This window comes from Nicotiana sylvestris, chromosome 11 (genome assembly GCF_000393655.2).
Source record: "Nicotiana sylvestris chromosome 11, ASM39365v2, whole genome shotgun sequence".
NCBI classification, from domain to species: Eukaryota; Viridiplantae; Streptophyta; class Magnoliopsida; order Solanales; family Solanaceae; genus Nicotiana; species Nicotiana sylvestris.
In genome coordinates this window covers 114946298-114967932 of record NC_091067.1, presented here as the reverse complement: position 1 = coordinate 114967932, position 21635 = coordinate 114946298, and the positions used below count along the sequence as shown (strand labels likewise).

The 21635-nt window shown below is 40.1% G+C and overlaps 2 protein-coding genes across 2 annotated transcripts; both read right to left on the bottom strand.

The window, feature by feature from the left end:
- Positions 1-6144: 6144 nt before the first annotated feature.
- Positions 6145-6558, bottom strand: LOC138881523 (uncharacterized). Its single transcript, XM_070161757.1, has one exon. It carries the CDS (start codon positions 6556-6558, stop codon positions 6145-6147), a length of 414 nt encoding a protein of 137 aa, XP_070017858.1.
- Positions 6559-12287: 5729 nt separating this feature from the next.
- Positions 12288-14842, bottom strand: LOC138881522 (uncharacterized). Its single transcript, XM_070161756.1, has 4 exons — positions 14630-14842; positions 13207-13901; positions 12457-12480; positions 12288-12405 (listed from the first exon to the last, which is right to left on the bottom strand). Exons 1-4 carry the CDS (start codon positions 14840-14842, stop codon positions 12288-12290), a joined length of 1050 nt encoding a protein of 349 aa, XP_070017857.1.
- Between the last annotated feature and the right edge of the window lie 6793 nt (positions 14843-21635).

Below are 21635 nucleotides of genomic sequence, written 5' to 3'. Positions count from 1 at the left end.
CCTTAGGGCAATAGAAATAATTCAAACTTTGCCCCTTAGTCCATTTTGAATTTTTATTTTTGCTCTTATACCCTTAGTTTAAAAATTAGCTTTTCAAAACAGCCCCAATCCTACCTTCTATGCAGCTTCCTAAATTAGTTATTAAAGATTCCCCAACCTAAAATCCCTAAACTAACCCTTAAACCCCCTGTTTTTACCCCCAGCCTACCACATGGGTCAAGTTGACCGAGTGAATTAAACCCAAATGAACGGGCTCCTCTTTCCCATAGGTCAGAAATGACCCAAAGCCCAAACAACAACTGATCCAAACTAGATTCTGTGATTTTACCAAGATCAGAAGAAAACAAACACTTAAATGATTGAAAACTAAAATTTAACTACATGACTGATTAATAACATAAATAAGCATAGAATGAATTAGGTTATTAAATTGAAACAACTTATGATACTAAAATAAAAGTCAAAATCAGAGGTTCAAGCATGACATCAACAAAATCAGAGAATAGACTTTTAAAACTTGAAAAGAAAACTGAACAGCAAACAGCACAAATACGAACACAAAATTTAATCTAAAGGGAAAACCTAAGTTCACAACCTTGATCGAATTTCAGTCAAAGCAAGAAAACTAACTAAAGAAGGGAGAAAAAAAGAAGAGGAATAAGAGGTGAAGTAAACAATTACTGACAAAAAAAAAAAGAAAGAAAACTTACTCAGTAAACCCGAAATAACATTGGACATCTTGATTTAGACGAAATTTATGCTAATCACTTCTTCTTTGTCAAGAACAAATGAACAGCATCAATTCACGTTGAATCAAACTTCAAAACTCGATGACCAAAGGCCTAGGTCGATGCATGCCACGGAATCAAAGGGAGTTGATTTTGGGCTTTAGGGCTTCAAACTCATATTTAAAATTCGAACATTTGTGGAGGGATTCGAGGGAAGTTATGTTGAGATTTGGACTGAGGACGGTGAGTGGGTTCTGGGATGTTAATTTGGGGCAGGTTAGAGGCCGTGCCACCGACCGAGGAGTGGAGAATTTAAGGGCAGTGTCTCTAGGGTTCCATGGGTGAGAGACGATGAGTATTGAGAGGGGGGTTCTGAGGGGGTGGGGGCTATTTCGGATAGTTATATACGTAGTGGAGGTCGAGTTCCTGGCCGTCTGATCAAACGAGATCAACACCTTAGATCGAAAGCGTGGGAAACGGGGTCGTTTGGTTATCTGAGAAGGTGGACCGGGTAAAACAACGGGTTTGGGCCTAATTCGACCGGGTATTGAGCAAAAAAATGTTTGGCCCTGGGAATTTTAATTGAAAGCCAAAAATGTAGACTCTTTTATTTCCTTTCTTTTCATTTTCAATTTCAAATTCAATTTTCCTTTGTTTTTTTTCTTAATTAATTTAAATCCTAAATTAACTCTTAAATAAATTAATTTCCCAAATTAAACTAATAACGCAACATAATATTTACATCAATTAACTAATTTCCAAATTAAAAGAAACTATAAAAATGAAAGTTAAAAAGTTAAAAATGCAAAAATGAGTCATTTTTTGTGATTTAATCATTTTTATAAGACAACTAAATTGCTAATTAACCTAAAAATATAAAATTAAATCCTAAGTGCAAATGCAATGTATTTTTGTATTTTCATGAATTAGAAAAAGAATTAAACATGCATAGACAAATGCAAATAATTAACAGAAAATGCTACAAAAATCCACTAAATTGCAAATAATGGGAAAACTTTATTTTTCTTGAATTTATGGGAGTAATCATGTAGGACAAAAGTCACGTGCTCACAGCTGCCCCTCTTTGCCCGAAAACACAAAGAGTTTTCGTGCAAAGATAAAGTGAGCGGATACGAGCGATTTTTGCCCATTTGAATACTCCGTGGGAAGCATTTTTGAAAGATTTGATTGCACCCTGCTTTCGAGGTTGTCTACATATCCTTGGCTATAAAGGAATTAGGTCCGTGTAGTTTGGGAAGTTTCGGTAGCCGGGACTACCAGAAAGTTGTGATTTCACTGTTGTTGCTGCTGCTACTGCTTGTTGAACCTCTTATTACACCAAGACAAAATAAAAGAAGCTAGACTAAAATACGATCTATGAATTACAAGAATCCTATCTATATCTTCAAACTTGATCTTGCGGTTCCTGTTGCTCTGTTGACTCGTACTCTCCAGGTGAAATTCCTTTGTTGCTGACTTAAATTGTAATCTGAGATGCTTTTCCTTTTCTCCAGGTGGGCGCCTGATTGCTGAACTTGAACCGTCTTCCTTTGATCACTGCTGCTTTCCCTTTGTTCTCCAGGTGGGTTCCTAAGTGCTGAACTTGAATTATCTTCCTTTCCTCCGAAACTTGCCTTATTCTCCCTTTGTTCTCCAGGTGGGCTCCTGATTGCCGAACTTCCTTTGAATATTGTTGCTTCCCTTTGTTCTTCAGGTGGGCTCCTAATTGTTGTCTTCCTTTGAACATTGCTGCTTCCCTTCGTTCTCCAGGTGGGCTCCTGATTACCAACACTTGCGCTGCTTTCCTCGAAACTTGAATTGCTTCCCTTTGTTCTTCAGTTGGGATCATGATTACCGAACTCCTCTAAACCTTGCTGCTTTCCCTTTATTCTTCAGGTGGTCACCTGATTGCTGAACCCCTTTTAACCTTGTTGCTTCCCTTTATTCTCTAGGTGGGCTCCTGATTACAAACACTTGAATTGCTCTCTCTTTGTTCTTCAGGTGGGCTCCTGACTTCCAACGCTTGAATCTTTCTCCCTTCGTTCTTCAAGTGGGATCCGACTTCCACCACTTGAACCGCTTCTCCCTTTGTTCTTTAGGTGGGCTCTTGATTACCGACACTTGAATTTCTTTTCCTTGGAATTTGATTTGTTTTTCCTTTGTTCTTCAGTGGGCTCCTAATTGCTGAACTTGAACTATTCCCTTTTGCGAATGCTTTTCCTTTGAACTATATTTCCTTGTTTCCCCAAATGGGTGCCTGATTGCTTGACTCTGAACTGCTTTTTATCCTTAAAACTCGTATTGTTCTCCCTTGCTCTCCAGGTGGGCGCTTGATTTCAACAAAATAGACAAAACAAAGAAAATTTTCTGCCCCAGTTTGGTAGCTGGGCACATCTGTGAATGTTAATTGAATCATGTTACCAAATAACTCTAAGAATTTCAAAGCTAGATCCCATTATCTAGGAGGGTCCTGAAAACTCCAAGTCAAATGACAATTTCAAAGCTAAATTACCTCTTCTAAAGGTGTGACTTCCACTAAGTCTTGTTATCTAAAAAAGTTTTAAAACCATATCCCATTATCTAGAAGGGTCCTAAAAATCAAAATCAAGTCTTATCTTAAAAGTGACAAGTTTTAAGGCTGAATTGCACTTCCCTGCAGCAAAACTTACACTAAATCTTGTTATCTAATGGAAATCTTAATGTTGGGTCCCATTATTTAGGAGGGTCCTGAAAATTTTAAATTAAACCTTATCCTAAGAATGAAAACTTCAAAGCCAACTTATATTTCTTTGGGGTAAGACTTATGCTAGCTCTTGCTACTCATGCATGTTTGAATTTTAAACTAGGTCTCATTATCTAGGAGGGTCCTAAGAATTTATGGTCAAACCTGTCTGGTACTTGCTTTCCTTACGGAGGGTTTCTCCGAAACAAACAAAATTTTCTGCCCTTATTTCAAATTAAAGAAAAATCTTGTCAGTTTAAAATGTGGTGGTTAGTTTGTGGCATTCTTGTTGAAGGTGGCCTCTCCGCTGTCGTGCTTTGCTTTGACTAGATGCCTTTAACTAGCCAAGAATTGTTTGACTTTCTGACTGATCCTCAACCGCAGGACCCTGGATGACCCGAGTGCTCTATACCCAAACTGTTGTTTTACATTTCTGACCCTTCTATCTGAACCTCTGTATCTCCCATAAAATTACTAAACCATTCCATCGACAGAACTTTCACTGACACTTTATGTCCCACTTTACATCATACTATCTCTGGCTTGCTTTGGCCACACTGTGCTTTATGCAATTTTGGAAGTTGGTAGTGAGCTTTGAAATCCTTTCTTATTTGCTTAAACAACACTGGCATTGGAAATATCTTAGAGAAATAAACCCAAAAGAAATGAAATGCAATAACTTTGAGAGTTAGGAATAAGGAAGAAAAATCCAAAATTGAACGACTGTTTGAAGGGGAAAAAGACAAGAGACTAATCTAAGTGGAGCAGCTGGTACCAATGATCGTGAAATGCATTCCGGGTTAATCAACCCAATCTATCCAACCAATCAACTTTCAGTTGTCATACTTTATTCCCAAGATCTTCAAAACCCAATTTCTTCACCGAATCACTGACCCTGTTCGGCTTGCGGTGCCCTGAAGGGTTTTTCTCCAACTAACCTCTCTCATTTGTTCATCTCTCAACTCATTGTCGCATTACGGTGCTCGTGAGGGTTTTAACTAATAAGACTCTCTCATTTTAATTTCTCTCAGCTTTCGTCGCCTTACGGTGCCCGTGAGGGTTTTCACCAATAAGACTCTCTCATTTTTCATTTTTCCTGCTCAGAACGGAGTGTTTCCCCTGATATGAATCATTTTTACTTGCTTGAGCTGGCATCTCTCGAAGGCTAATCGGAAGGTCTTTCTTTGGACCGTAATGCAAGCTTTTGGATAGGGTTAGAAAGAAAGGATATCAAAAAGGCTCAAAACAATTTAAATGGGTTCGAAATTACAACTTTTGGAATCAGATTTCTCACAACAACCACAACTTTCTGCCCCAGTTTCTTTGCTTGGGGACTTTTGAATTTTATTTTGATGGGACCGAACCATGAGGCTGCATACGTATCCTTAAAGGAATCAGATCGAACTTAGTTCATGTCATATGAATTACTTTGTTGTTGTGATTTTTCTCTTTTCTTTTCTTTACTCTTTTTTTTCTTTTCCCTTTGTTGTTGTCATTTTTTTTTCTTTTTCTTCTTCTTTCTTTTTTTCACTCTTTTTCATTCTTTTCTTTCTCTTTTTCTCTCTTTTCCTTTACTTATCTTTTGCGCTCACATTTTTGAATTTTGCTACTAATTCCAAAAGAGGGGTAAATAAATAAATAAGGCTCAATGGGGTAACAATGGATAAAGTGTTTACATAGCAGAACAAAATGTCTTCGCCATTCCAATCTTCAAAACATGCCAAGTAGAAACAAACACAATTTAAATCAAAGAAATCATACATAATATCTTTTGACTACATTAGAATTAATAGCCATGTCTACACATTTGCCTTCTATGTCAGTTAAATACAATGCACCATTGGACAACACTCTTGTTACAATGAATGACCCCAGCCAATTTGGGGCAAACTTGCCTTTTGCTTCAACCTGATGTGGAAGGATGCGTTTCAATACTTGCTGGCCCGCTTCAAATTTTTGGAGACGCACCTTCTTGTTGGATGCTCTTGCCATTCTCTTTTGATACAACTGGCCATGACACACTACTGACAATCTTTTCTCATCGATCAAACTCAATTGCTCCAGGCGGGTTTTGACCCACTCATCATCATCAATGTCGGCTTCAGCAACAATACGGATGGATGGGATTTCAACTTCCGTGGGTATCAGTGCTTCTATGCCATATACCAACAAGTAAGGAGTTGCACCTACTAAAGTACGAATAGTAGTGCGATAACCCAGCAATGCAAAGGGCAATTTCTCATGCCATTGCCTGGATCCTTGCACTATTTTCCGAAGTATCTTCTTTATGTTCTTGTTGGCTGCCTCGACTGCTCCATTCGCCTTGGGACGATATGGGGTGGAATTGCGATGCGTAATCTTAAATTGTTGACATACCTCTTTCATTAAATAACTATTGATATTAGCACCATTATCTGTGATGATCACCTTTGGGATCCCGAACCCACAAATGATGTTTGAATGAACAAAATCAACCACTGCCTTCTTGGTCACAGAAATGAAAGTTTTGGCTTCAACCCACTTAGTGAAATAGTCAATGGCCACCAGATGAACATGTGCCCACTGGATGTTGCTGGCTCGATTGGTCCGATGACATCCATACCCCAAGCAACAAAGGGCCATGGTACGGACATTGTCTGTAATTCAGATGGCGGGGAATGAATCAAATCTCCATGTACTTGGCATTGATGACACTTACGCACAAAAACTGATGCAATCTCTCTCCATGGTGAGCCAGTAATAACCTGCTCGGAGAATCTTCTTTGCCAGAACATACCCACTCATATGCAGCCTGCAAACCCCGGAATGTACTTCGGTCATGATAGTTGATTCTTGTCTAGCCTCTATACATCTTAACAAACCAAGATCTGGAGTCCTTTTGTACAAAACTCCTCTACTGAGGAAAAACTCACTTGCCAAATGTCGGATTGTTCTCTTTTGATCCCCCGTGGCCTGTATCGGATATACCCCTATTCTGATGTACTCCCTGATGTCGTGGAACCATGACTCACCATCAAGTTCTTCTTCCACCATGTTATAGTAGGCATACTGATCACGGACTTGAATATGCAAAATGTCAACATAAGCTTTGTCCGGATGGTGCAACATTGATGCCAAAGTATCCAAAGCATCGACAACCTCATTATGGATCCTTGAAATATGCCTGAACTCTACTGATTGAAACCGTGGACAAAGATCATGCAAACATTATCGGTACGGATGAGCATTAAATCCCATGTTTCCCATTCTCCTTGAATCTGGTGCACCAGAAGGTCCAAGTTTCCCAAGACCAAGACTTCCTGGACACCCATGTCTACAGTTAACCGCAAACCCAAAATGCATGCCTCGTACTCAGTCATGTTGTTGGTATAGTAGAAATAAAGCTGAGCCGTAACAGGGTAGTGATGCCCTAATTCAGAAATGAGTAAAACTCTTATCCCAATGCCTTTCATGTTAGCAACTCCATCAAAGAAAAGTTTCCAACCTGGCTTTTCAACCTGTTCCACCTCATCAATATGCATCACCTCTTCATCAGGAAAGTAAGTTCTCAATGGTTCATACTCATCATTGACCGAGTTCTCGACCAAAATGATCATCTAATGCTTGGGCCTTCATCGTCGTCCGAGTCACACATACGATGTCAAACTTTGTGCGCAATATATGCCACTTTGTGAGCCTCCTGTGGGCATGGGCTTCTGAAAGATATACTTCAAAGGATCCAGGTAAGAGATGAGATAAGTGGTGTAGGATGACAAGTAATGGTTCAACGTCTATGCTACCCAAGTTAGGTCACAACATGTCCTTTCAAGGTGAGTGTACTTAACCTCATAAGATGTGAACTTCTTGCTGTGATAATAGATGGCTTGCTCATTCCTTCCAGTGATGTCATGTTGATCCAACACACAACCAAATGATTTATCCAAGACCGTCAAATACAGAATCAAAGGTTTTCCCGGTTCTGGTGGGACCAACACAGGTGGGTTTGACAAGTACCCCTTTATCTTATCAAATGCTTCCTGACACTCATCTGTCCACTTGACCGCATCATCCTTCTTCAACAGCTTGAAGATAGGCTCACAAGTTGTCGTGATCTGAGCAATAAATCTGATGATGTAGTTCAGCCTCCCTAACAGACTCATCACCTCAGTCTTGTTCCTTGGAGGTGGCAATTCTTGGATATATTTGATCTTTGACGGGTCCAATTCAATGCCTCAACGGCTAACTGTGAATCTCAGCAGTTTTCCAGATGGAACACCAAATGTGCACTTGGCGGGGTTAAGCTTAAGATTGTACCTGCGAAGCCTCTGGAAAAATTTCCTCAAATCTCTAACGTGGTCAGACTGCTTCCTGGACTTTATGATCACATCATCCACGTAGACCTCGATCCCCTTGTGTGTCATGTCATGGAATATGGTCGTCATTGCCCTCGTGTAAGTTGCCCTAGCATTTTCCAAACTGAATGGCATTACCCGGTAGCAATAGGTTCCCCACGGTGTGATGAATGTCGTATTTTCTACATCTTCCTCGTTCATTAAAATCTGATGATACGCCACATAGCAATCCACAAAAGACCCAATCTTATGCTTGGCACAATTATTGATCAAAATATGGATATTTGGTAGTGGGAAGTTGTCCTTTGGACTTGCCTTGTTGAGATCACGGTAATCAACACACACTATGATGTTACCATCTTTCTTTGGCACAGGCACAATATTGGCTAACCACGTGGGATACCGCGTGACCTTTGCATCAAACTGCTTTGTGACCTCCTCTTTAATCTTCACACTCATGTCAGTTTTTAATTTTCTCAACTTATGTTTGACGGGAGGAAATGCCGGGTCAGTGTGCAATTTGTGAACCACTAAATCAGTGCTTAGATCCGGCATGTCGTCATATGACCATGCAAAAATATCTTTATATTCAAACAGTGTTTTCATTATTTCTTCCCTGATTTGCGGTTCAAGATGGACACTTATCTTAGTTTCTCTAACATTATTTGGATCCCCTAAATTGATTGCTTCCGTATCATTCAGGTTAGGCTTGGGTTTTTCCTCAAAATGACTTAGTTCTTTACTAATCTCTTCAAAGGCCTCATCCTCATCATATTCTGATTCATCATCACACTCTATTTCTTGGATTATTATTTCAGAATTACATTGAGTTTTAAGATTGGGCCAAAGATTCCTCATGCATGTCATGTCATTTAAACCAGCTAAAAGAACTGTACAGGGAAGAAAAGAAAAACAAAAATAAAACTATCAGGAATGATGGAAAAGGGAAATTGCATTTCTTTGAAAATAAAAGATAACATGGTTTATACATCCAAATGACCGGAACATAGAATCTGAATTACAACCCTAGAATAATCCAAATAAACGGAAAGAAAATCAAAGCAAACTACCAAAACTCCTTCCGGGTAGGGAGAGGAGTAGCCTCCCAATTGTTAAGCTTTGCATTAGGCCCAACAAACTGCACATCTGCTTTGCTAGAACCTTCTCCAATTTCCACCATGTTCACATTGTCAAACAACCTCTCGAACCTTTCAATTAACTCTTTATCAATTCCAACCACAGAATTGGGAACTATTGTCATTGGGCGTTTCCTGGCAATGGACTTGACAAACGACCTGGAGAGACGTGGGATAGGCTTTGGAAGTGCCCACGCCCTCTGTTTCAACTTTTTAGCCCTTTTCACATCTGCGACTGTGGGTTTGAATACCAAACCAAGTGTACCCAAGTTTTTAGGGAGGGACACTGGAAGTATGATATCTGCAGAGATGCACCCAGACCTTTACTAGGCACAAAGCCATTTTTCAATATTTTAAAGGCCACCATGACTGATGCGGAGGTTATCTTTGGGGTTGAAACATATTTCCCTTCTGGAACCTTCTCCACCGACACTGTTTCAAAAACTTGGTAGACCCAAGGCCCTTTGTCATCTTCAACCTCAATGAATGGGACAACGGCATCACTGTGAGCACACAATTTATCTTCACCATGCACGACGATCTCTTGTCTGTCCCATTCGAACTTAACCATCTAGTGCAGAGTGGACGGGACTGCTTTGGCGGCATGAATCCAAGGTCGACCTAGCAGCAAATTGTAAGAGACGGCTACGTCCAGCACCTGGAACTCCATGATGAATTCCACCGGTCTTCTTGTCAACTCGAGCTCTATATCACCAACTGAATCTTTCCTCCCACCATCAAATCCCCGAACGCAGATGTTGTTCTGGTGAATCCTCTCATCATTCACCTTCAATTTGTTCAGAGTAGAGAGAGGGCAAATGTTTGCACTGGAACCATTGTCAACCAATACCCTGGTAACCACAGAATCATCACATGTTACTGTGAGATAGATAGCTCTGTTGTGCTCAGTACCTTCCATATGCAACTCATAATCAGAGAAACTGAACCGTTTCACCTCAAATATTTAGTTGGCGATCTTTTCCATATGGTTTACTGAAATTTTGTCGGGAACATGAGCCTCATTCAGAATTTTCTTCAGGGCCCGACGATGCTCATCTGAGTGGATTAACAATGACAGCAATGAAATCTGAGCAGGCGTCTTTCTCAACTCTCCACAATGGAATAGTCTTGTACCTTTATTTTTCTCATAAACCCCTCCGCCTCTTCTTCAGTTATCTCTTTCTTCACTAGAACTGGGTTATCTTTGGAGGTTTTAGCTTTCCTTAACTCTTCCGGAGCAAAGCATCTCCCCAAACAAGTTAATCCGTGGGCCTTATTGACTTCTTCTTTCACTTCCTTACCTTTGTAAGTCACTATCACCCATTCATAGCTCCATAGTATAGTCTTGTTGTTGACTATCGGCAACTGGGTTACAGGCTTGATGATGACAGGATTCGTGCGGGTACCCTCTACAATTATGATAGGCTTGTTTGCCACTCCTGGCACAACCACTTTTGACTTTTCCTGTTTTGCTGCAGCATCACTTGGGTGCCCTTTCTTGACTACCGCAGATGGTTCACCATTTGCCCCACTCAACTTATTCACTGATTCTTCAACCGTTGGTTTTTTAACTGGCATGACCTGACTGGACCAAATCATCATGACGGTCTATGAGGGCTTTTTGGGCTCCCCTCCCTTATGTACTATCTCGATCATGTTTGTCTCCTGATGGGTTGGTAATGGGTTCTGATTGATGTTGGGTGCCTCGAGATTTGGACTTTAATCCAGTTTGTGTCAATGAGCTCCTGGATAGCATTTTTCAAGTGCCAGCATTTCTCCGTATCATGCCCCGGAGTACAAGAATAATATTCACAGCTTACAGAGTAATCAAGATTCTTTGGAGGAGGGTTTGACAATTTCGACTCAATTGGCCTCAGCATATCCATTTGCCTCAGCATGTGGAACAAACTAGTATAGGACTCTCCCAATGGAGTGAAGGTCTTCTTCTGCTGCAACCTCTCGTTCTTAAATTCTTGATTGGGATGAAAACCTAGGCCGACGGGGTTTAGGTAGGCTCGTGCGAGTGGGTAAGCATTTTGTGGAGCTAGGTAGGCGTTTTGTGGGGTTGGCGCATGCCATTGTGCGTGGGCAGGAGGTTGAGTGTATGTTTGGGCATGGTGGACAGAAAAATGAGGGTCCGGTGATGGGAAATAGTGTTGGGGTAGATTATATGGGGTTTGGGTATGGGTTTGGTTGTAGAGTCGAGGCTGAGTATAATGGTGTGACGGGCCCCTATGTCCAAACCATGATCCCGAATCAATTGTTGCCACATCTTCTTTCTTCTTCTTTCCGATTACTCCCCTAGTACCATTCTGAATGGCTTGGATAGTTGCCTTAATAGCCGAGTAACTCATGATTTTGTTTGATTTAAGCCCTTCTTCCACCATGCCACCCATCTTCACTACCTCGTTGAAGGACTTGCCTATGGCTAATAACAGATAGTCGTAGTAAGTGGGCTTTAGGGCCTGCAGAAAATAATCCACCATTTCGCTCTCTTTCATCGGAGGGTCAACCCTTGCCGCTTGTTCTCTCCAACAAAAATCATACTCCCTGAAACTTTCACTACGCTTCTTCTCAATCTTAGTCAGATACAAACGATCTGGAACAATATCGAGGTTATATTGGAAATGACAAGCGAATGCTTAAGCCAAATCATCCCATGTATACCATCTGATGTGATCCTAATGAGTGTACCACTCCAACACCACGCTGCTCAGACTCAAGCTAAAGTATGCCATAAACAGCTCTTCTTCCCACCGGCTCCTCTCATTTTACTGTAGAATCCCCTCAAATGGGCCACTGGGTCTCCTTGCCCGTCATATAGATCAAATTTGGGCATCTTAAATCCCACTGGCAGTTGAACATCGGAAATAGACACAAATCTTTGTAGGCTACGCTCATCGGGCCTCCCAATCCCTGCATGTTTCTGAATGACTGTTCCAGGCTTTTAACCTTCCTGAACATCTCCTCCTGTTCTGGATTTTTAGGTGGTTTCTCAATCTCAACAGGGAGGTCGAAACGAGGGGTGTAGGAGTAAGGTTCTGGGGCCTTGAAAGTAGGCTCCGGGGGATAGTATTGGTTATCTTGGGTCTGGAATAAAGGCTCACTGGAGGATCGGTGGGGTGTAGCGGGTGGGGTGCCATGAAAACAGGGGTGGCTGGTGGAGGAAGGTATGGAATTGGATTGGGTGGCGAAGCCTGTGGTGTTTGGGAAGTGGTGCCTTGGTAGTGGTGGTAAATGGGAAAGCCTGGAGATGAATCAACAGTGGGAGGTCCTGGGATTGAGCCAACGGTGGGAGGAAAGTAGGGTTGGCGGGGTAAGATGGTGGTGGATGCCCTTTTACCCATGCCTGGTACATCTCTACCATCTGTTATTTCAGCTTATAAAACTCCTCTTTCAGATTAACATCAGACTCTTCAACCTCTCTCGCCGGATCAATAACACTTGCATCCAGTTCCTCGTTAGCCATGATCAACTTGTTTTTGGACCTAGTGTTGTACGGATGAGTTGCCAGAATGCCAAACAAACTAACCACCTACCTGTACTGGCTTTCAACAACAAACCTGTTAGTGATTAGAGCTTAACAGATAGGCAACCGTACATTGAGGATGCAATGCACCTAAATAGTTAACCATTTCTATTATGCATTTGATTGGTTGCTTGCGTCATCTCGGCTTTCCCTAATTTCCATTTTGCAACTTCTCTCTTTTCCACTCCTGCCTTTCTTTGCTTGATTTCTCGTTGTTCTTTATTCCCTCATTTTGCTCTCTTGTTTTGCCATTGTTTCCTTCCCACCGTTTCTTGTTTTCTCTCTCTTTTTTTCTTCTTCTTTATTTTTTCTTCTTTTTTTCCTTTTCTCTCTTTTTTTCTTTTTTTTTTCTTTTTTTTTCTTTTGGTTATGATCAAATCCTATAGAGATTGTCTATGTATCATGACGCCACATGAATCAGACCAAGGGTAATTCTGGGGAGTAAGTGTAAAAATAAATAAATAAATAAAATGAAATAATAAAAATATTTTGAGGTTTTCAATTTTTCATAAAATAAAATGTTTTGATTACAACGACTAATCCTACCGACTTTAATCATAAAAACTAACAAACTCGAAAAGGGGAACTAACAGACTCCAACAGAAAGATGAAAATACAGACTCGAAAATAGACTAACAGACTCCAACAGAAAGACGATAATACAAACTCGAATAAAAATCATGAATACATTAATGCCTCAACTGCTATGGGGACCCGTGGGACATCAGTCTATCTCGCCACGGGCCTATGCGCCAAATACCCTTGGAAATGATAGAGATCCTCCATTATCTGGCGGGCAAAGATCATTACAGTGGTGAAGAACATGGATCTGGTCATGTCCTCACACTCACTGCATTTCATTGTGATGTAGTCGGCGATCCTTCTGACCCTTTCTCTTATGATGCCCTTCTCTTGCAACAAACGCCCAATCTGCTGGATCCTAGCTTCCAAAATTTGTTCAGTTGTATGATTTTGTTCTTGAAGTTGTTGCAGATCTTTTTCGAACTGCGACATCGATGCATAATAGTGTTCTCTTTCTGCTTTGAAATCTTTTGCCTGCTTGGCCATTTTGTTCTCAAGTATAGTGATCTTTTTCTTCAACTTCATGACCTCGTTGTCATATTTCTCTTTTAGTTGTTTAACCAAGCACGCTCGTTCCTCGGCATTCTTAGCCAATTTTGTTCGGGCACTTGCTAGTTCACCCTCTGTCTTGTTCAGATCAAAACCATACTCACCCACCTTCCGCCTGAGGTTGTCTATAAGTTTTTCATCTTTTGCACTTCTGGCGGGGTTTTTGCCTGCTATTTTCATTTCCCGAATTTGGGCTCGAAGGGCGTCATTTTCTTTGGCTAGCTTTTTCTTCTCGCCCTCATCCGCGGTGGCCTGTACACTTTTGTCAAACTTAAGATCCCGGATCTTCCCCTCCAATTTGCTTATGGTGGCTTTGTAGTTTGCCTATTTTGCCAACCAATCCCATTACTCATGTGCTCCATCAGTGAATTGTTGGACATGGGACCTTTTTGTGGGCCGTTCGGGCTCTTGATGGGCCTGGGACTTTTTACCGTACCAAGCTGTGTAACTAGGCTCCAACTCGCCTTTGGATAGATCTTGCACCTGAGTTTTAGGCTCTAAAAACCTGCATTGATGCCAAATTCGATGCACCCTTTCTTCGGGAAAAGCAGCTTTTGGTTCTAATTCGATAACCTACCGACTCAAGTCCTCATCATGTGGGATGGTCTGGTATCTGCCTAACTGACAGAGACCCATCAATAGAAGAAAACATACCTCGACCGACATATAAATGACTTCACTAACCGAGAGCCACCCGAATGTCCATTCAATCTTGTTTATAGTCAAGGAGCTCAAGTGCGCATACCATGCTTCCGTACAGTCTGAGAACTCACAACCCTCCACCCATTGTTCATATTTTTCAATGCATTCAAGACCGGTCATGCCACGATTCATATACCCCGGACGCTGGCAAAGGTGTTCCTCCATCCAGAGTTGTAAAAGCATATTTCATCCTTCAAAAAACTTTCCCCCTTCTCGGCAGACGGTTAGAGCTCAGTAAATCTCTACCAAGATCATCGGTACAATGGTGTCATTTGCCTTTTTAGTCATGAAGTCGGCTATCCCACAAGCCCCAACTCTATATTTCCATCTTTTTTGGGACAAATCAAGACCCCCATGAATGCTACTATAAAGGCCAATCCTCGCCAAGTTTCCCACTTATCTTTGTTTCCTGAGTGAATAAGACCAGTATCTGGCATCTCAAAACCGCGGGGATTCCTGTAACATCGGTATAAGAAATAGAATGTGCAGAACCCCTGAGCTAAATTCATGTCTTGAACTTCCCGGCTGATGCTTAGCAGGTCCAGAAACTTATGAGGAGTCATTGTCCTAGGTGCCACCGGGTATTGATTTCTAAGATTCCCATTTAAACCAGCGTGGCCCGCTATTTCCTCAAGCGTAGGAGTTAGCTCAAAATCAGCAAAGTGGAACACATTATGTGCTGGGTCCCAAAAGGGTATCAAGGCCTATATTATATCCTTCCTCAGCTTAATCTTCAGAAGCCTAACAAGACTACCCAAAGCTTTTATCACAATTTTTCTGTTAACTTCCCTCAAATCATGCCACCACATATGTAGCTCTAACGGGATTTCCTTGCGGACTGCGAAAGGTTCATTTTTAGTTGTGCTCATCCTGCACATTTATTTAAGGTGATTGATTAAAGACTGTGATTTACTTTGACTCAAGAGAAAAACACTCATTTTCACAAAATTTAAAACAAAACATTCTTGCAAATACAACCCTTCAGCACCTCAAGATAATACTAAAACAATTTTAGGTCTGTTTTTGTTAACCAACCAAAATTTTGAAAAAGGACCCTAGGTGGCTATTCTTGCAAAAACAGCCTTCTGGTGCCTTTTGGGGCATTTTTGGCTATTTTGGACAAGAATGGCGCCACCTAATTTATTTATGACAAAACAAGACACTTCACATTTTTGTTTTGGGTTATTTTTGCAAAGTAGTTGGACCCGATGAGGGTTGCCTACATATCCCACATCCGGTGAGAATCAAACTTGCATAGTTCGGCCGATTTTGATGCAACAGAAAACACATACTTTTTGAAACAGCTACTTTTCAGAAAATTTCGACAGAGTTTCGGGGTATTTTGGACACCAGGTTTTCCACAGGCGGGTAATTTCTTCTCTCTCACCTCAATTTGGTTTTTCTCAATTATTCCCTTATTATAGAAGTCGGTCAACATGTATTCCGAATCAAAATAAATGCGCAAGTAGCAAGCAAAATGCACCAGGATGGTCTTTTGATTTCAGGTGCACCAGTCCTAGACGGACTCAACCCCTGTGTTGAGTCCCCAAAGTCAAAATGCACATGATGCAGACAAGCGTTCCTACTAGGGATCCGACATGAGGTTATGTTATACTAGGTTTGAAACCTGGGTGTATTGTTCTAGACTTGGCTTATCCGAGCGGATAGCTCGAGCCGTGGGGGCAGCGTATCGGGAATACAGAAGCTTCACCGGCTTTGCAACTTGTCCGAACCTCGTTCTAAATTTGAATGACTCTAACAGAAGAGAAGTCACATGAAGTGCACACGACCCAGATGATTAGAAGACTCAGAGAGACGAGGGATTCGTAATAATTTATATACAGTTCAACAATATCAAAGTGGTAAAAAGCAACATTTAGCACATTAGGCCCAAACATGTGAATAAAACCAGATAATAAATAAAAACAAATATAACAATTATTCGAATCTCGAATTCTTGAACCCTGAACCAGAGATTCTAGGTTCTTATCCCTAGCAAAGTCGCCAGAGCTGTCACACCTCCTTTTTACTACCCCCGGAAGGGTATAAGGAAGTTTTTCCAATTTAAGTGTCAATCGAGACGGGATTATTTATTTAAAATTCAGAGTCTACACTTGGGATAATTTATGGTGTCCCAAGTCACTAGTTCAAATCCCGAATCGAAGAAAGATTGACTCTGTTTTATAGTCCGCGAACACAAAAATCTGGGCAAGAAATTCTGTTAACCCGGGGGAAGGTGTTAAGCATTTCCGGGTTCCGTGGTTCTAGCACGGTCGCTCAACTATTATTATTGGCCTAATTATCTGATTTTAAAACACTTTTAAACCTACGTGCATTTTTTACATTAAAACCGCTTTTAATATTGTAAGGAATTATTTCAAGTTTATTTAGAACACATTGCACCATGCTACATAAAATGCACCCGTGATTCACGACACGTTTTATTTAACCTTATTGGAAATTGGAGTTGGGTCACATGAAATGCACACCCGAGTTTAGGAAGTTAATTTTAAAATAACGAGCCTAAAGCAACTATGCGCTTTCAAGTTTGCGAGGACCATGGAAAGTTCAACTAAATGGCACACCTCGATTTCTAAAGGGTTAAAATTAATTAAGTGAGGGCCATGAGTTTTGAGATTTTGTTTGGCATGGCACACCACCAATTATTCTAACAAAAAGGTTTCTAAATTTAATTTTGAGAGCCATAAATTATATGTTTGACTAATATAGCACACCTCAAACTAATTTTAAGAAACTAATTAATTAAGGAAGACTTAAAAGTATTCTAATTAATTTAGACTAATGTTCAAGCTTAACTTAACAATTAATGGGTTTGTACTAAAAGGAATCGAGCCTATGGCTAAAAACTTGGGCTGACAGCTATCCCAATAGCCCATTATAGGCTACCATGCCATAACATGGAACAGAACTGGGCCTTCAGGAAGCCCATGATGCATACAGAATTCAGCGAAGGGATTCAGGCATGACTGGTCCAGCACGAAAGCCCAGTTGCAGTTCATTTCAACCAATCGAAACCCAACTACAATTTTTCAGGAAAATGAGGACTAAACCAAAACATGAGCAATTCCTGCAACTTTAAAGCAAACGCAGAATATATTCTAGTGCCATTCTACGATAAAAATATAACCATAACTCATGTACAATTATTTAACTCATAAGCTTTGTTTGTGACCCACCAATCAACATTGAAACTCAAACCATCCATTTACTACCTAACCTATATTACTGTAAGAACAAAATGCTAAACCAAACTTTTGTAAGGAAAAACAGACTAACGAAATTTTCATGATTAAATCTTAAGTCTGAAAATCAGTATCAAGCTTGAACAAAGTCATCTAAAATGTTTTAAAAAAATGATTCTCCACATGACTTAATACCCAATGCCAATAATAGACTCCTAAGCCTTTTCCATATTCCAAAGCAAGTCAAATTGCTTCAACTATATATTCCAGAAAAGAAGGGTAAACCTTTCAGCATGAACTCGGAAAAGACTAAATCAATTACTTAATCATTTGTGAAGAAGTAAACTGAAATCGAATAGCACAAAGAATACAACACCTGACTCAAAAGAAAAACCTAACAACGGTATTAACTATCTCACATTTAGCTCATGCATGACTGTATAACTATCCAAAATTCAAGAGAACGTATTCAAAACAAGGCTGAAATTACAAGCACATATAAAAGTCCAAGTACAACTCTCAGCATAAGTCCCAAATGTTCATGGAATAACGTCACTTTTAAGTATACTAAAATAGAAGAAATGAATTAACAAGTTGGGGAAAAGACAAGGAAAAAAACATCGAGTAAATGCGAAGATCTTCATTTCTTCAAGCCAAATGATCCAATTTTATATATTCAGAATCAGAGATGTGTACCTGAGTACAGCAAGTAAACAACACAAAAGCCTGAAGTTATGAAGCAGCAACAGTAGTAACTCAACAAAGGGGAAGCAACGGCAGAATCAGCTCAAAACCAGCAATGGAGCAATGATCAACAGCCTTTAGACCATCTTTGAATCCAAAATAAGTTAGAAATCCTTTGAAAGTTTCAGAATTGAAAGACTAATTGCAGAATTAGATCAAATTTCTACCAAAATGCGGGAGTTTTGGAGTTCTTTTTAGCTCAGTTGTTTGAAAACTTTTCAGTGTTTTTTTAGTTTCTCAAAATTTCCCCTTGTTAGTGAAGAAACAATGCCTTTATAGGCAAGCCTTAGGGCAACAGAAATAATTCAAACTTTGCCCCTTAGTCCTTTTTGAATTTTCATTTTTCCTCTTATACCCTTAGTTTAAAAATTAGCTTTTCAACACAGCCCCAATCCTACCTTTTATGCAACTTTCTAAATCATTTACCAAAGATTCTCCAACCTAAAACCCCTAAACTAATCTGTAAACCCAATATTTTTACCCCAACCTACCACATGGGTCAAGTTGACCCAGTGAATTAAACCCAAATGAACGAGCTCCTCTTGCCCATGGGTTAGAAATGACCCAAATCCCAAACAACAACTGATCCAAACTAGATTCTGTGATTTTACCAAGATCAGAAGAAAACAAACATTTATATGATTTGAAAACTAAAATTTAACTACATGACTGATTAATAACATAAATAAGCATAGAATGAATTAGGTTATTAAATCGAAACGACTTATGAAACTAAAACAAAAGGCAAAATCAGAGGTTCAAGCATGACATCAACAAAATCAGAAAATAGACTTTTAAAACTCGAAAAGAAAACTGAACAACAAATAGCACTAATACGAACACAAAATTTAATATAAAGGGAAAACCTAAGTTCAGAACCTTGCTCGAATTTCAGTCAAAGCAAGAAAACTAACTAAAGAAGGGAGAAGAAAAGAAGAGGAATAAGAGGTGAAGTAAACAAATTCGGACAGAAAAAAAAACTTACCCAGTAAACCCGAAATAACATTGGACATCTTGATTTAAATGAAATTGATGCTAATCACTTGTTCTTTGTCAAGAACAAATGAACAGCATCAATTCGCGTTGAATCAAACATCAAAACTAGAAGACCAAAGGCCTAGGTCGATGCATGCCACAAAATCAAAGGGAGTTGGATTTGGGTTTTAGGGCTTCAAACTCAGATTTGAAATTCGAACACTTGTGGAGGAATTCGAGAGAAGTTATGTTGAGATTTGGACTGAGGAGGGTGAGAGGGTTTTGGGGTGTTAATTTGGGGAAGGTTAGAGGTGGCGGCGCCGGCCGGCGAGTGGAGAATTCAAGGGCGGCGTCTCTAGGGTTCCTGGGATAAGAGACGATGAGTATTGAGAGGGGGGTTCTGAGGGGGTGGGGCTATTTCGGACAGTTATATACTGAGTGGGGGTCGTGTTCCTAGCCGTCTGATCAAACGAGATCAATGGCTCAGATCGAAAGCGTGGCAAACGGGGTCGTTTGGTTATCTGAGTAGGTGGACCGGGTAAAACAACGGGTTTGGGCCTAATTCGACCGGGTATTGAGCAAAAAAATGTTTGGGCCTGGGAAATTTAATTGAAAGCCCAAAAGTCAGACTCTTTTATTTCCTTTCTTTTTTTTTCAATTTCAAATTCAATTTTCCTTTGTTTTTTTCTTAATTAATTTAAATCCTAAATTAACTCTTAAACTAAACTAATTTCCCAAATTAAACTAATTACTCAACATAATATTTACATCAATTAACTAATTTTCAAATTAAAAGAAACTACAAAATTTAAAGTTAAAAAGTTAAAAATGCAAAAATGAGTCATTTTTTGTGATTTTAATAATTTTTATAAGACAACTAAATTGCTAATTAACCCAAAAATATAAAATTAAATTCTAAATGCAAATGCAATGTTTTTTTATATTTTCATGAATTAAAAATATAATTAAACATGCACAGACAAATGCAAACAATTAACAAAAATGCTACAAAAATTCACGAAATTACAAATAATGGAAAAAATTTATTTTTCTTGAATTTATGGGAGTAATTCACGTAGGGCAAAAGTCACGTGCTCACACATTTTATAACCCTCACTGGCTTGATTACCTTTTTTTTATTTTTGTTTTTGTTTTATTATTCCCCTCCCCAAAGGTTAGTTCGTGCATTCTGGCATCATCATCGTATTTCGCAATATCCAGGGGCCCTCCACCCACTCCTCCTCTCAGTCCAATTAAAGGCAAGAACAAAGGAAAAATGGAAGACTTGAATAACATTAGGAAGGAGAACACAGTTGAACGGGTAGAGGCCACTGATGGCCAGGGTACTCGGGTTCCTAACGAGAATGTGTCACAACTTGAATAGAAACTATTGAAATTCCAGGAAGTGGTCGATCAGGTTCGGAATCTGGCAAACCTGACATTTTCCCTCAGCACCCCAGATATTAACTTCCCTAACACTCAAAACCCTACACCTCCTCAAAATATCCCAAAACAACAGAATCATCCTGCACCTCACCATCACGCAGCTCCACCAAAGAACCAATGCAACACCTGCACCGTAAACAACACTCCACTACTCATCCCAGAACCTCAGACCTCCACAAACGACCATTTCCACACCCATACACCAGGCCATTATAACAATCTCATCTATATGTAGACCATGTCACACTCCACCCAACCTATCTCATGCACACCTGGGTGTGACGAAAAGGATAACCTGGCCGAGGAGCTTAAGAAACTGACCAGCCGGATCCAGGGCGTTGAGGGAAGAAAGGGAATTGAGGGGCTAAACTATGAGGATCTTTGCATACATCCAGATGTCGAACTGCCTGAGGGGTACAAACCTCCTAAGTTCAAAATGTTTGATGGTACAGGTGATCCAAAGGTACATCTGAGGACATATTGCGACAAGCTAGTTGGAGTAGGGAAGGATGAAAGAATCCGCATGAAGCTGTTCATGAGGAGTTTGAAGGGAGATGCATTATCTTGGTACATCAACCAAGATCCCAAGAAGTGGTAAAGCTGGGTAGGCATGACGTCCGACTTTATGGACCGATTTAGGTTTAATACACAGAACGCACCAGACATGTTCTATATTCAGAATTTTAAGAAGAAGCCCATAGAGACGTTTTGCGAGTATGCTACTCGCCGGAGGTCCAAAGATTCTAAGGTCAGACCCGCCTTAGAAGAGGAGCAAATGAACAAGTTCTTTGTCCGGGCCTAGGACCCATAGTACTATGAGAGGTTGATGGTGATTGAGAACCACAAGTTCTCCAACATTATCAAGTTGGGTGAAAGAATTGAAGAAGGTATCAAAAGTGGTATGGTTACAAATTTCGAAGCTTTGCAAGCTACAAATAAGGATTTACAGTCCGGTGGTTTGTCCAAGAAAAGTGATGTAGGGGCCGTG

Excerpts from the sequence above, each read along its gene's own strand:
- LOC138881523 (XM_070161757.1), bottom strand. The coding sequence starts at position 6,558 with ATGTTGCACCATCCGGACAAAGCTTATGTTGACATTTTGCATATTCAA.
- LOC138881522 (XM_070161756.1), bottom strand. The coding sequence starts at position 14,842 with ATGACTCCTCATAAGTTTCTGGACCTGCTAAGCATCAGCCGGGAAGTT. Across the intron at positions 13,902-14,629 it reads TTATAGTAGCATTCATGGGG|GCAAACTACAAAGCCACCAT; the intron begins GTCTTGATTTGT and ends TTGGCAAAATAG. Across the intron at positions 12,406-12,456 it reads GTTGTTGAAAGCCAGTACAG|GTCCAAAAACAAGTTGATCA; the intron begins GTAGGTGGTTAG and ends GTACAACACTAG.